General features: G+C 39.8%; 1 protein-coding gene across 1 annotated transcript in view; it reads left to right on the top strand.

Moving 5' to 3' along the window:
- The window catches only part of pcsk2 (proprotein convertase subtilisin/kexin type 2), a 77,910-nt gene that overhangs the window by 26,215 nt on the left and 37,356 nt on the right, over positions 1–14,339 (top strand). The window contains exons 7-9 of the mRNA XM_082153772.1: positions 2,011–2,099; positions 7,374–7,549; positions 13,603–13,818. Coding sequence (XP_082009898.1) covers positions 2,011–2,099; positions 7,374–7,549; positions 13,603–13,818 — 481 coding nt within the window. The remainder of the gene's footprint in view (positions 1–2,010; positions 2,100–7,373; positions 7,550–13,602; positions 13,819–14,339) is intronic.

The following is a 14,339-nucleotide window of genomic DNA, read 5'->3' as shown; positions in this document are numbered from 1 at the left end:
CTTTCTGGTTGAGGAACCCATACTAATATAATCGTTGATTATAAAACATTATTCATTTTCTGTGTCGAAACCTAAAACATTTCCAGAATTATGATCAGACTTTAGATGCAAGACTTGATAAACACCCCTGTAAAAACCATGTCAGATCAATGTTGGGTGACCCTGACACCAGCCTTATACAAGGCTTTCTTAGAACCGATCAGTCTTTCAGGCAACCTGCAGACTAGTCGATTTTGAAAATATTTAGGTGTCCATAGTTAAAGGAACACGGCAACTTTTTGGGACTTTATCTTATTCACCGTATCCCCCAGAGTTAGATAAGTCCATACATACCCTTCTCATCTCAGTGCGTGCCGTAACTCTGTCTGACGCACCCACCGCTAGCCTAGCTTAGCACAAAGACTGGCATACTGCTCCCAATAAGTGACAAAATAACGCAGACATTTTCCTATTTACATGTTGTGATGTGTATAGTCACAGCATGTACAAATAACAAGGTCACATGAGACACAGCCATCTTCTATCCGTATACATACTGGGAACTATATTCTCAGAAGGTGAAGCACTGCTACTTGGGCGGAGTGATTTACTCAGCGCCTGAGAAGCCCCGTGGTGAGGAGCAGAGAGTTCGCTCAGAGTTGGAGTAAATCACTCTGCAGAAGTAGCAGTGCTTCGCCTTCTGAGAATATAGTTCCCAGTATGTATACGGTTAGAAGATGGCTGTGTCTCATGTGACCTTGTTATTTGTACACGCTGTGACTATACACATCACAACATGTAAATAGGAAAATGTTGGCGTTATTTTGTCACTTATTGGAAGCAGTATGCTAGCTGGAGCCATTCACCTCCAGTCTTTGTGCTAAGCTAGGCTAGCGGTGGGTGCGTCAGACAGAGTTACGGCACGTACGCACTTATCTAACTCTGGGGGATACGGTGAATGAGATAAAGTCCCAAAAAGTCGTCGTGTTCCTTTAAATACACAGAAAATGTCATAACCTGCATTGATTTCAGAGTACAAATCTGAATATGATATTTTGTAGAAAGATACTAGTTAAACCTTGGCATAATTGGTATTTTTTTTACAGTGCGCATCAAGGGCAGACACAATCTAATAGAAAGGCGAGAAGATCCTCTTGTGTTTTTCCACCGTGTGAAGCATGCTGGGGCGTGTGGTGAGAGCAGAGCAATATCATCTGAGCTGCAGACTCACAGCATAATCAGACGCTTATATATAAATAGAAGCGCTGACTGTCTGAGTGGAGGAGAGGAGGGAACCATCGCTGTGCTTCATGCCGGGGCTCTTCCTGAGGATTCTCCGTTCTAGAGACCATTTTAGAAGCTTGTCTTTTACATTTACGGGTTGTTATTGAAGTAGAACAATGTTCAACATCAATGACTTCATTTCCTTAAGGGGACCTATTGTGCAAAATTCACTTTTACATGGGGTTTGAACATAAATGTGTGTCACAGTGTGTGTACACAACCACCATGTACACTGTCAGAAATAGGGGTACAGTAGGAGTCCATTTCTGTCCCCCAAGGTACAATCTACACTAACATACCCCATAGGGCTTATTATTGGACCTCAAGGTACATATATGTACCTTTTTGAGGGTCAAAAAGTATTAAAAGGTACATATATGTACCGTTTCTTTTAAAGGTTAAGGTACAATATTGTACCCTTGAGGGTACAGCAGTGACAAGCCATTGTACCTCTAAAGGTACAATTATGTACTTTATTTTCTGAGAGTGTAATGATAAAAATCCACAAACTCCTTGTTTAATCCCCATAAATCAAAGCAGTGTCTCAGAATAAGCCGTTTGCAGATTCTAGCCGTGTGACGTCACATTGCACAGGCCCCGCCCACAAATAAGAATAACTGAATAAGAGCTTTGCTGACTGGAGAGATTTTTTTAGCAAATAACTTTAATATTTAATTGTTAGATCACATAAATCATTATGAAATATGTAACTCTCGACATCTCTGAATGTTTTTTTGTTTCTTCCAGTCATGGAACCAGGTGTGCTGGTGAGGTGTCTGCAGTTTCAAACAACAACATCTGTGGGGTGGGCGTGGCCTACAACTCCAAGGTAGCAGGTACGTTTCTGATAGGCTTTTTACAGTGATGACCTCATCATAAATGTAAAGTTCTGGTCAATTTAGACAGTTCCACTTTAGACATTCTACAAACTATAAGTAACTTTGCAGCAGAGGTGGACAACGTACACAACTTCCTTACTTGAGTGAATGTACAGATACTACTGGTCAAATATTACTCTGTTACAAGTAAAAGTTGTAGAGACCGATTTTTACTTGAGTAAAAGTACAGAAGTACTCGTTTTTAAAAGTACTTAAGTATCAAAAGTAAATGTCAAAGCATTGTTTTATTATTGTTGCATTGTTGTATGTAATACTTATACTGTAGTACCTTATGCCTCTGAATCTATGCCTATCCTCATATCAATATCAAATGTATTTTTATAAAACGGATAGTTCCGGTCCTTGATTCTGATTGGTCGAGCCACGTTCGAAGCCGTTGTAAATTACTCGACAAACACACACCTGTGACCGCATTACATTAGTGTTACTGCGCAACTGCCGTTTGTGATGCTTTGTTGCTGCATGTGTTGCTTAGCAACCTCTTTGGGAACTACATTGCTTGGCGGAGGAATAAATGTGTTATAACGTTATATTTTTTGTTGCTGATGTTTATTTTAGGAATAAAATAAATATTAAAATGAATGTTTTATGTAGTAACTGTTTTATAAAAGTAATAAGCCCCCTCAAGCCGTGTTTTACAGTGGATTTAGAACAGCTAAGGGGGTTTTAGGTTTCCGCTCAGCATCGTAGCTAACAATGCCCTTAGCTGTCCTACATCCACTGTAAAATACGGCTTCAAGGGGCTTATTGCTTAACTAGAACACAGTTCCAGTAGTGGGATTGAATATGAGATTGAATAAGTGCACTCAATAACGTCTACAATGGCTTCGGACGTTCCCTCAAATAGTGCCATATTTAAAGTTTTTTGGCTTTTAGTGTGAATATGTTAGCCTTACTGTTATCTATAAGCTAGTGTGCTCCGAAACAATGACAAAATTCACATTTAGAAGACCAAACCCAACGTTGAAAATGAAAATCAGGTTGATGTCAGAATCCAACATCAGTCGGGTTCTGGCGTCAAACCGACTTTCATTTCCAACCAAAATGCAATCCCTGACTGACATTACTACTTTCTACCCAATGACCTTATAAGAAATGTAGGGGAGTGAATAGTACAATATTTGTCTTTCAAATGTACTGAAGTTAAAGTAAAAAGTTTCCAGAAAAAAAAAAACTCAAGTAAAGTACAGATACTCAAAAAGTGGACTTAAGTACAGTACTCAAGTTAATGTACTTCATATGTACTTCATTAGTTGACTTCATGTCAACTAATTCTTATTAGTATGCAACTACATGTCAGCTAACTCTCATTAGAGTATTAGAAGACTGTTAGGTTGGGTTTAGTAGAATAATCTGAAGTACTTTCAAAGTTTCTTATAGTCATTAGAATGTCTGTTGGGGAGCATCAAAATAAGGTGTTAGCAGATAATAATCAGACAGACTAATAATACTCTAATGTCTGCTAGTTGACGTAGTTGCAAAGTTACTTATTGTTGGTAGAATGACTAAAGGGGACCATCGAAATAAAGTGTTATCAATGTTCCTAACAACGTCTCATTTGAGATGTCAAGCAAATTGCCTTGGAAGTAGTTGAGAGTAGTTGAGAGTAGTTGAGAGTAGGCTTAGCAGTCAAGGGACGAACCAGAGTTGTCAAGTCAGACAATAGGCTCTTGTTGTGCACTATCTGCGTTGAATTTTTTATCCACGTTCTTTGTGATACATTATCACAAAAGTCCTGTGGCGAGTTGCAGCTGAACCCATGTGCAGTTTATTTACAATAATCATAAGTGAGCAAAATAAAGACTGGTCAATAACATTAACATGAAAACAACTCACCAACAGAAGTTACAGAGACAATACTAGACAAGAGACAATGTGAAAATGACGGCTCTTTATACACAGAAGACTGATGACCAAACAAGAAACACCAATGAAACAATGATGAACCAATCAAAATGTGACACATAAGTAAAGGGAAGCACAAGACATGATCACATGAGGGCAAGGAAATCACATGACACAGGAACCATGACTGCGAGAAACTGTTGTAAAGGTCTGCTCTGCTCATCCCACACGAGCTGCAGAGTCACACACTCAGTTCACTGATCACGTGACAAAAGTAAGGTGAGATGACTGACAAGACCATGACGGAGGATTCATCATGAAACAGAGCCTAAGCATCTGATAAATGTTTTTTATGTCTATATGTTTTATAATCTATACACAGATTATGTGAGATCGCTAATTCGAAAGTGAAAGTAAAACGCAAGCTTCCTGATGCCTGCTACACACAATAGCCTGTCTCCCAATATCAAACCTATCTTAAGCTGGGCTGTGTAGATGTAACCACCTCTTGACTCTAGTCTCTGTTTGCACTTTATATATTGAGAGAGTTCTTTGATTATGGTTGCACTTCTTGTTTGCATAACACTAATAATTTTCAATTTGTGGAAAGGAGTTTAGTTAGGAGGTCACACACAGTCTCAATCAGAAGTTCTGGAAGCTCATAATTCATGTACAGTAAAGTCTGAAGAGACACCTGTGAAATCATACAGGAGAGAAGTCAGTCAGTTGAGTTTGTGGCAAAACCTTTTACAGTGCTTGTATGTTGTTGTCTTTTCAATGCATATGATAATTCATACTCATTAAGTAGAACGGAAATTACATTAATTACAAGATGATTGTTAAAACAAAATGCACCTGCAGACTATTGTTCCAATCATGAATTTTGTCATTTTTGTCGTCTCGTCTCGCTCTCATGAACCCAATCTCGTGTCTCGTCTCGTCTCGTCTCGTCTCGTGAGCTAAGTGTCTCGTCTCGTCTCGTCTCGCTCTCATGAACCCAATCTCGTGTCTCGTCTCGTCTCGTCTCGTCTCGTGAGCTAAGTGTCTCGTCTCGTCTCGTCTCGTCTCGTCTCGCTCTCATGAACCCAATCTCGTGTCTCGTCTCGTCTCGTGAGCTAAGTGTCTCGTCTCGTCTCGTCTCGTCTCGTGAGCTAAGTGTCTCGTCTCGTCTCGTCTCGTCTCGTCTCGCTCTCATGAACCCAATCTCGTGTCTCGTCTCGTCTCGTGAGCTAAGTGTCTCGTCTCGTCTCGTCTCGCTCTCATGAACCCAATCTTGTGTCTCGTCTCGTCTCGTGAGCTAAGTGTCTCGTCTCGTCTCGTGAGCTAAGTGTCTCGTCTCGTCTCGCTCTCATGAACCCAATCTCGTGTCTCGTCTCGTCTCGTGAGCTAAGTGTCTCGTCACGTCTCGTGAGCTAAGTGTCTCGTCTCGTCTCGTCTCGCTCACATGAACCCAATCTCGTGTCTCGTCTCGTCTCGTGAGCTAAGTGTCTCGTCTCGTCTCTTCTCGTCTCGTGAGCTAAGAGCAAATATACACATTCAATATGCAATTCAATTAAATTGAATTAACATTTATTTGTATAGAGCTTTTCATAATAAGTAAAAAAAAGTTTCAAAACAGCTTTACAGAAAATGCATGTTACAAATTACAATCAAGAAGCCAATTAAATTCAGAGACCATATTCATATTAATGTGTTTGGATACTATCAAGATTCAAGACAATGTTTTAATTAAAATAATTTATGCATTTTTTCCTGATCAGGTTTGTTCTGTGTAGTCGATAAATATAATGAATGACTTTGAACGACTATGATGAATGATCCGTTTGTTTCGGAAAATCATCTTTATCATATTGATAACTTCTACCCTTCCCCTCTTCCTCAATCTCCAGCACACAAACATCAGCATCAATAAAAACATCATTTACGCACTGCAGCACATTGATTTCTTTTGTTTTCAAAAGGCCACAAATGTAAAGGAGAGTAACTAATTGCCAGTGAATCTCTTGTGTTTAGCTTTTGTCCCTTACAAAGGACACACACATTGAGTGTCTGTAGTCTCAGCTCTTGCAGTGTTTTATAATCACCTTCAGGAAGAGGTCAGCATTAAAGGTCTCACATGTTTGATGTCTTATGACACAGCAGTGGTATTTTTAGAGTGTATTCATACAGAGCTTCAGGCTTAAACCTGTGCAGATATATATGAAAAGACAGAGATTGTTGCATATTTAAACGCACTGTAATGAACTTGAGTTAGCGCTGCTCATGTTGCCTGTTGAAGATCATTGCAGAAGTTACATTGTTGGCCTCCATCACAGTCCCCTTCAGACTGTTTAACTCCTTCCCCGCCAGCCACCGCCAGCTTTTTTGAACACAGCTTTTATGACCCCCAGAATATTTTGTTGTATAAATATCTGAATATGCAATATATCAAAATAAAGAACAGAGCCTGTTTTTAAACAAAAACCTGTTTTATTCTAGCTTCATGCATTCGTTTTTTATCAACACTTGAATGTGAGTAAGTTTTGTAAAAAAAAAAAGCAACATTCTGAGCAAAAAGCTGAGAAAATCGTGTTTTTGTGAAAGACTACATCCGATGGGATTCAGAACGATGATCAAACACAGATGGAGTAGATCGAGTTCATCAACACCCCCAAAGCTTCACAGTCCTGAAGCTCGTCCTGGGTCGACATTTCATTCAGAAACATTCGGCAGCTTTGATTCATAAGCTGTTTAATGTTGATGATCGCGTTATAATTTACATATGCATATGATTACATATGCTATCGCTTGTTTCTGCTTCTTCTTCTCCTGTGTTTTGATCAGGAGATTCTGCACTCTTTCAGTAGATGTGTAATAGCGCCCCCTACAGTATAACAGTGAAAACATGAAATGCGGAAAAATTTCATCAGTGGCGGGGAAAGAGTTAACTAGCAAGACTCCGGGAGACTCAATGCTTCGGGATGTTCGCAAACAGCTTTCACACTTCTTATTAACCCTAAGTAAAGAATGAAAAGAACTTTGCTATGAGTATTTGAGGGCCTTTACTTGCTACAGGATCTAAGCATTACATGCTGTTTCACCAGCTAGACCAGCAGGGACGTTTATTTTCTTCTTTTCTGCAAGTTTGTCAGAAGAGAGAGAGAGAGAGAGAGAGAGAGAGAGAGAGAGAGAAGCAAAGTTAAGATTGAAACGTGTGAAGTGCTTGATGCAGTACCAAAGCTATTATCTTCTGCTTCTTCTTATTATGTCACCAGTGAATCTCACACCCTCTCACCCCTCCAGTTATCACTGCAGATCATGATGAATAGAGCGGCATCAAGGGTTTTCCTATTGTTCCCTTGTTCTCAGTCTTGCCATTTTTTGCAGGCATTCGTATGCTGGACCAGCCCTTCATGACGGACATCATTGAGGCGTCTTCCATCAGCCACATGCCACAGGTCATTGACATCTACAGTGCCAGCTGGGGTCCCACCGATGATGGCAAAACAGTGGACGGTCCTCGCGAGCTCACCCTGCAGGCCATGGCAGACGGAGTCAATAAGGTACCGGAGCAAACGCAGGCCTCAGTAACACTTTATTTTACAGTGTCCTTGTTACATATGTTACATGTACTTTAATAACAGTAAATTATGCATAATTACATGCAACTAACCCTCAACCAAACCCTAATCCTACCCTAACGCTAACCCTATAGTAGGTACATGTTGTTAATTAATATTACTCAGTAATTAAATGTAGAATTACATTGTAACAATGACACCTTAAAATAGAGTGTATCCGAGTTTTCTTGCAGCATAGCAAACGGGATTCCCTTATGAATCGCCTGCTGCTGCTGTGGAGAGAAAAGAGGGAAGAAAAACTAGACAGGTACAGAATTGTAACATCTGGTCCAATCAGATAAAAACCTGGAGTTCGGAGTCCTCCTGGTCGCTCTGCCACTTTAGATCAGCTGCAACACTGATTATGGCACAGTTCTGAAAATATCAGTGTATTTAGAGGTTTAGCTTCAATATAAAACCAGATTAACTAATAGAACAGAAAATGTGCATTTCCAGAAGGAAATATTCCTATATATCCCCAATATTCTAAATCACAATTTGATATGCACATATTATGCAAATGTTATTAAAGTGAGAAAGAAAATGGCTAATTATTGCACAGTTCTGAAAATATCAATTTATTTTTACAGATTCAGCTTCAATATAAAACCAGATTAACTAATAGAAATAGAATTTGCATTTCCACAAGGAAATATTCCTATATATCCCCAATATCCTTGAAATCAATTCAATGAAAATTCAGTATGCAAATGTGGAGTAAGAAAAGTAAATGTAAGGTACTTACTTTTGATAATGTAAAGTAAGAAAAAAATGGCAGCTCTGATTACCACAACTTAACTGTATAAAAAAATAAAAAAAACGGTAGCAACATTTTAAGTTTTACAGATTTCGCTTAAATTTACAGTAAAGTAAAGTTCATCACAAGTGGCTTTTCCCCAAGCTGAGGGAAATACTGATATATAGAAGATGCACACAGTGTTAAACCCAAAACACCATCATGGTAACACACATGGCACTAAAATAATGCAATAAACATTCATCTAACAACATAAGATGTAACATAACTGATAAGAAAAAACTAAGAAGAAACTGACATATTCCAGTGAAGACCCATCAAACGTGAACTGTCATTCAGAACATTTTGGGAATGCCAATTTAGGGCTTTTCACCGCAAATGACATGGTGACTTGTTGTTTGTCACTTCCAAAAACTTTATATTTAACAGTGTTTTACTGTGAAAATGTCCTATTAGTTCTATTGCATAGACTAAAGAAACTTTCCATTAACCAATTACATTTTTCAGTCTTTACCATTAAAATTACAATCGCCTCCAGGCGTTCACTAACATACAGGGCCCTATCAGGCGCGACGCAAGTGTGTTTTGCTAGTTTCAGCCCGACACAGTTTTCATTTTCATGTCTTGTTTTTAAATAGCAAATGCATTTGTGCCACAGGCTGCTAGTCTGAGAACAAGTGTGTGTTCTGGCGCATTGTTGGAGCATTGCTATTTTGAGGAACTGAAATATACTGAGCCATTGATCAACTGAGACCTGGTCTAAAGTCAATGGTGCAGTATTTTTTTGTTTTGTTATTTAAAGAGCACGTTAGTAATGTGCACTTATAGGCGGGTCCACAACGCACTTACACTCTGCTTATTAGTTTTCCACTTGCAAATTCTGCCATGTAAATAGCGAATCTGCCATGGCGCGAGCGGCTTTTAAAGGGAATGGGAGATGAGACTCTGATTGGTTTATTACACGTTACGCCCAAAACACACCCATTACTCATTAAGAGAATAGAGACAAAGCACACCCATTACTCATTAAGAGAATAGGGACGATCCTTTTAGATCATGCGCCGGGACCACCGACCATTTTTCCCGTCGTTAAACTAGCAAGAGTGGATTCGGACCGACCTTAGTGCACTTGTGCCTTGCGCTTTAGACCATGAGCTTAGATCATTAAAATAGGGCCCACAGTATGTCAGTTGCCCACAGTATGTCAGTTGCCCACAGTATGTCAGTTGCCCACAGTATGTCAGTTGTCAACCTTGCAGAGTCTCGTTGCTTCACACTATATGTGTTATTTAGTTGCGCGTCCCCTGTCCGTGACTGGAGCCTTCACAAATTGCCTCGGCTAATGGGTATAAATGTAGCTGAGCGTTCCTCTGCTGAGCAGGATTTATGAGGGTGACCCATCTGTCAAGACGAGCCATCGCACAGAGTAATCTGCCTGTTTTTTCAACAGCCCTTTGCAATTGAAATCAGATTGGACAAGAATAGCAGTGATGGGTGAAGACTCGGTCTGTCCCTCAGGCGTTCTCAATGCAGTTAGAGAGGACCGAGGTTGAGCCCGGGAGTAATATTGAACGCTGTTTAATCATTTTAAGGGTCAGATGGCAAACACTTCATTTATTTATATGTAGGATGGTACAGAGAGTGCTAATGAAAAGCCAGATACAGTTCAGCATTGTGGTTTCAATGCTCTGGTTTAATATCAGTAACCGCATGTTTAGCATAATGTCGATTACCACAAAATCTTTTTGGATTGTCGGTCAATAATTGTGGTTACTATATAGCAAGTACAATGGGGTATTTCAATAAACAAGGAATATTTGAATATGTTTTCAAGAAAACTCTCTTTCAGTCTCTCTACCTCAAAACTCTGTTTAATTCAATGTTTTACTTGACATTACACATAATTAATTGTGAAATTTACTAGCAATTTCAGAGCGAAAACTGTTTCTACAATTTTTTTTTTTTTTTTTTGCAGTGTTATATCCAGTCTTTCAACCTCTGTGTCATCTTGTAACACGACACGATTATGCTCAAAATACAGAGAAAACAGAGAATCATGTCTGCGTGGATGATGGACAGCCTTCTTGTTCTTCTTTTAAACCCTCTGGAATGAAAGTCCAAATGATTTCCATAACCAGTATCACACATAGAATGCAACTAAATTTAATGGAATAGTTTACCCAAAAATGTATTACTTTTTTTTCATTGAAGTAGGGACCCAGAGTCACATCTAGAGACCAGAACATCATAGGGACTTAGAACAATAACAACATGTCCATATTGAAGTCAGTGACATTACACTGAATATCAGCACAGACGCTTCTGCTCCTGCTGTTTGACCAAATGTTCCTTCATTCGTCCGGAAGGAACTTTCTCCCTCCCACACTAAACAGAGCCTGTTACAAAACCAGCAGTGCTTAAAGCGCAATCGCTTGTGTTAGCTACGTGTAATTGTTCCAGAGTTCAGCTGATGGGTCTCCATTCATAAAGAGTGTGAGAGGAAGAGAAACAAGAAAGAGATGGAGAGATTCTGTTCACTAAAATGAGCACCAGAGTATTCATTTAGTCAGTCAAGGGATGTGTAAAAAGGTTGGATCATGGTCCAGACCAGTGGGGCCAGTGCACTTAGAGGTCTGACACACAAAAACAAGGCACTGGCACTGCAAATGTAAAATTGATATTGATATACAAACTATGCTCGAATCAGTGCCTCTAAATGTTGGCACAATGCAACGCACCTAGCGGCGCCAGGATTTTTATTGTAGGTGGGCCTCCAGAAAACTCGCGGTCTTCCGCTGAGTCCGCACTTTCTTGAAGTAATGCCGCTTTGACTGTCGGGAAGAAGTCTGCTGCGGAGCTCGCATCAGCGCGGGCTCGGCAAAAGTGCACATCAAGGGCGCAAATCGACCACTTGGGGGTGCTCACGAGCACCCTTCTGAGATCTAAAAATGAGAAATGGGACACACTGCGGTCTCACGGACTTAACGGACACGCGCACGTGGCAACCATTGTAAGTCCACAAGACCGAAAGTGCACATGAAGTGTGCCATTTGGGACAGGGCCACTAAAATGGGTAGGCCCAGGCCCACCCGGGCCCAATGGTAGCGCCGCGGCTGGGCTCACTGGAAAAACATGCCTCTAACTGCAGTTTCCAGCTGAAATGAACACTAGTGGCAGTAAAACACCAACAACTTTTACTCCTTTTCACACAAATTATGATTACAGGAGCAGATTGTCAACTCATAAATATTTCTTTTTACATGCTTAAATGCACAATACTGTATTATGACTAGGGCTAACCCCTAATATTGAACTAATCGTTAGTCGATCAGAAGAGGCTTAGTCAACCAAAAACTGTATTAGTCGGTTAGTCGCAGAAAAAAAAAAAAAAACTTGTGGTGAAGTTACACAGTCCGTGAGGGACAGATCGTTAACGGCGGGTCCTTGTGGGAATTACTTTAGTGAGCGAGAGACAAATTATTGATTAACTCTGTTTACCTGAAAAGGGTTCTTAAAGCGGAGTTGATTCCTCTTGATTTTTACCTTGACTTTGGAATCAAGGAATCAATTCTTTGTGTAAACCTTCAATAACAAGAAAAATGTGTGCCTTAGTAAAATAAAGAAATCAAACAGGATGTGCTTTCTGCCATCTCAGTCTCTGTGAACTGGAGCGCGTCAAAAATAAAATAAAAAAATCTCAGTGTATACTTGCCACACAGACATGAGAAATATATCTATAAAAAACTTGAAATGTCAAGCGATTATTACTAATTCAAGGGGGAAACAAATATTCTCAGATTATGTAATCCGTATGAAACGTGCACATCGGCGCGTCCACTACTGCAGAGATGACGAGTCAGCAGCGTTGACTTGATCTCTGCAGCTGAAAACACAGAAAACATTATCAATAAATTATTACAATGTTCAGACAGTCTCCTTGCTGTTTTTTTATTTTATTTTTATGACATATTCATAATCATTACTTTGCAGGTGCGCTGTGGCAAGCTTTATGCGTGTGCTTGGGTGCTGATTAGGCTATGTGTTATATATAAGGTTTATTATTAAGATTTACAGTATGTAGCTTATTGGTTACATGGTTGCTTCAGAAAATGCATTTTTTAATCTCATGTTTGCTTTTGTCAACACTATCGGTTAAGTTTAGGGTAGGGTTTAATGTAGGTGCTACTTTATTTACAATTGCAAACCGTACATTTCATTTCCAAACTGCAGCGATATGTACAATAACCAACGTTGTAAAAAATGGTCAGATTCATATTAATCCGTTTTGGGTAAAACTGAACTCGCACACTAAATGTTTAGATTTCAAAGGGTCACAAACTTGCTAAAAGCAACAAAATATAATTTTGCAGGAATGTCGTTACAGGCACGTTTTTTCAATTACACACCACATTTTTAATACATTGCAAGGGTGAAAACAAATTAGACTTCATTAACATCTAAGCAGTATGCTAAATGTCTAAATTGTTTTCATCCTTGCAACGTATTAAAAATGTGGTGTCTAATTGTGACTTTATTCTATTACACTGTTGAGACTTTATTTCTCATATTAGCAGATACTACACACTACATAAATTCATGTTTTTTAGTCACATTTGACGTTGGGCTTATCAGAAGCTAAATTAGTCATTTTCAAAAGTCTCAATTATCATAAAAAATAATGTCATAATTCAGAGATATTCTGTAGTGTTTGCAAAATGTAAAGACACCATCTTATTTTCCTTATTTGTTTACTCCAAAGAGGCTGGTGCCCAGAGGTCTCGAAGGACCATAATCGGTTCTCAATGTGTTAGCATAGTAAAATAACCACCTACTGTTCAAATAACAATAATCAAGTAACCTTTTAAGATCACAATTGCACTGTACAAATTTCCTCCTCTCAGATGCCTGCCACTATAAAACCTAAAGACTAAAGAAAAGAGCGCTCTTGCGTTCAGCTAAAAGCATCAAAATTATATGTTCAGACAAGAATCGTGCACACAATGCCTCTGCTTGAATCATCTACACTCAGAGGAGAGCTTGTAGTCTTTAAAAGGTCTTGAAACGCCTCTCTGATGTCTCTGTTGAATTACTTTTGGTTATGTGAGTGTAATTTGTATGATAAATTGAGTAAATCTCAAAGGCCCTTAAAGAAAAATGTCAAAGAGAGTTGACTGCTCCTTATTGAGCTGTAGCAGGCGTGAGTACGGGTCTTAATCGTGCCGCTTTGTGTGTCGAACAGGGCAGAGGTGGGAAAGGCAGCATCTATGTGTGGGCCTCCGGAGACGGTGGTAGCTATGACGACTGTAACTGCGATGGATACGCCTCCAGCATGTGGACCATCTCCATTAACTCGGCCATCAATGATGGACGCACTGCACTCTATGATGAAAGCTGCTCCTCCACCCTAGCCTCCACCTTCAGCAATGGCCGTAAACGAAACCCTGAAGCTGGCGTGGTAAGTGAGTGTGTGTGTGTCTGTTTGTGTCTGTCTGTGAGTGGGTGAGAGAGAGAATGTGTGTGTGTGTGTGTGTGTGTGTGTGTGTGTGTCTGTGAGTGGGTAAGAGAGAGCGAGTATGTGTGTGTGTTAGTGTTAATGTTTGTGTGTGTGTGTGTGTGTGTGTGTGTGTGTGTTGGTAAACCCTACATTATGTCCATTATTTTTTGCTCCCCATGAGGAAAACAGCTTGTAAAAATGAATTCACAAGTTCACACGTACATGAAATCAGGTATAGTAATTTATGCGTATTTCGCGTGCTGTCCGGTGGAGGGCCGAATCCAGAGTACTCCCCCCTTTTGACTGGGATTGAAAACCAACCAAGAGTGATGGGGTGGTGGAGGGATCCTGTGAAATTGTCATGGGACAGAGGTGAGGGAAGGCTATATTCATAACGGCTTCCTCTTGTGCTGATTGGCTGAACGTGCTCCTCCCGAACTTTGTTACATAAAACTCCATAATGTAAAAATTGCAAATTGTAC

Source organism: Leuciscus leuciscus (assembly GCF_965113295.1).
Source record: "Leuciscus leuciscus genome assembly, chromosome: 22".
Classification (NCBI taxonomy): domain Eukaryota; kingdom Metazoa; phylum Chordata; class Actinopteri; order Cypriniformes; family Leuciscidae; genus Leuciscus; species Leuciscus leuciscus.
The sequence above is the reverse complement of the archived record's forward strand: the minus strand, read 5'-3'. Positions and strand labels throughout refer to the sequence as shown.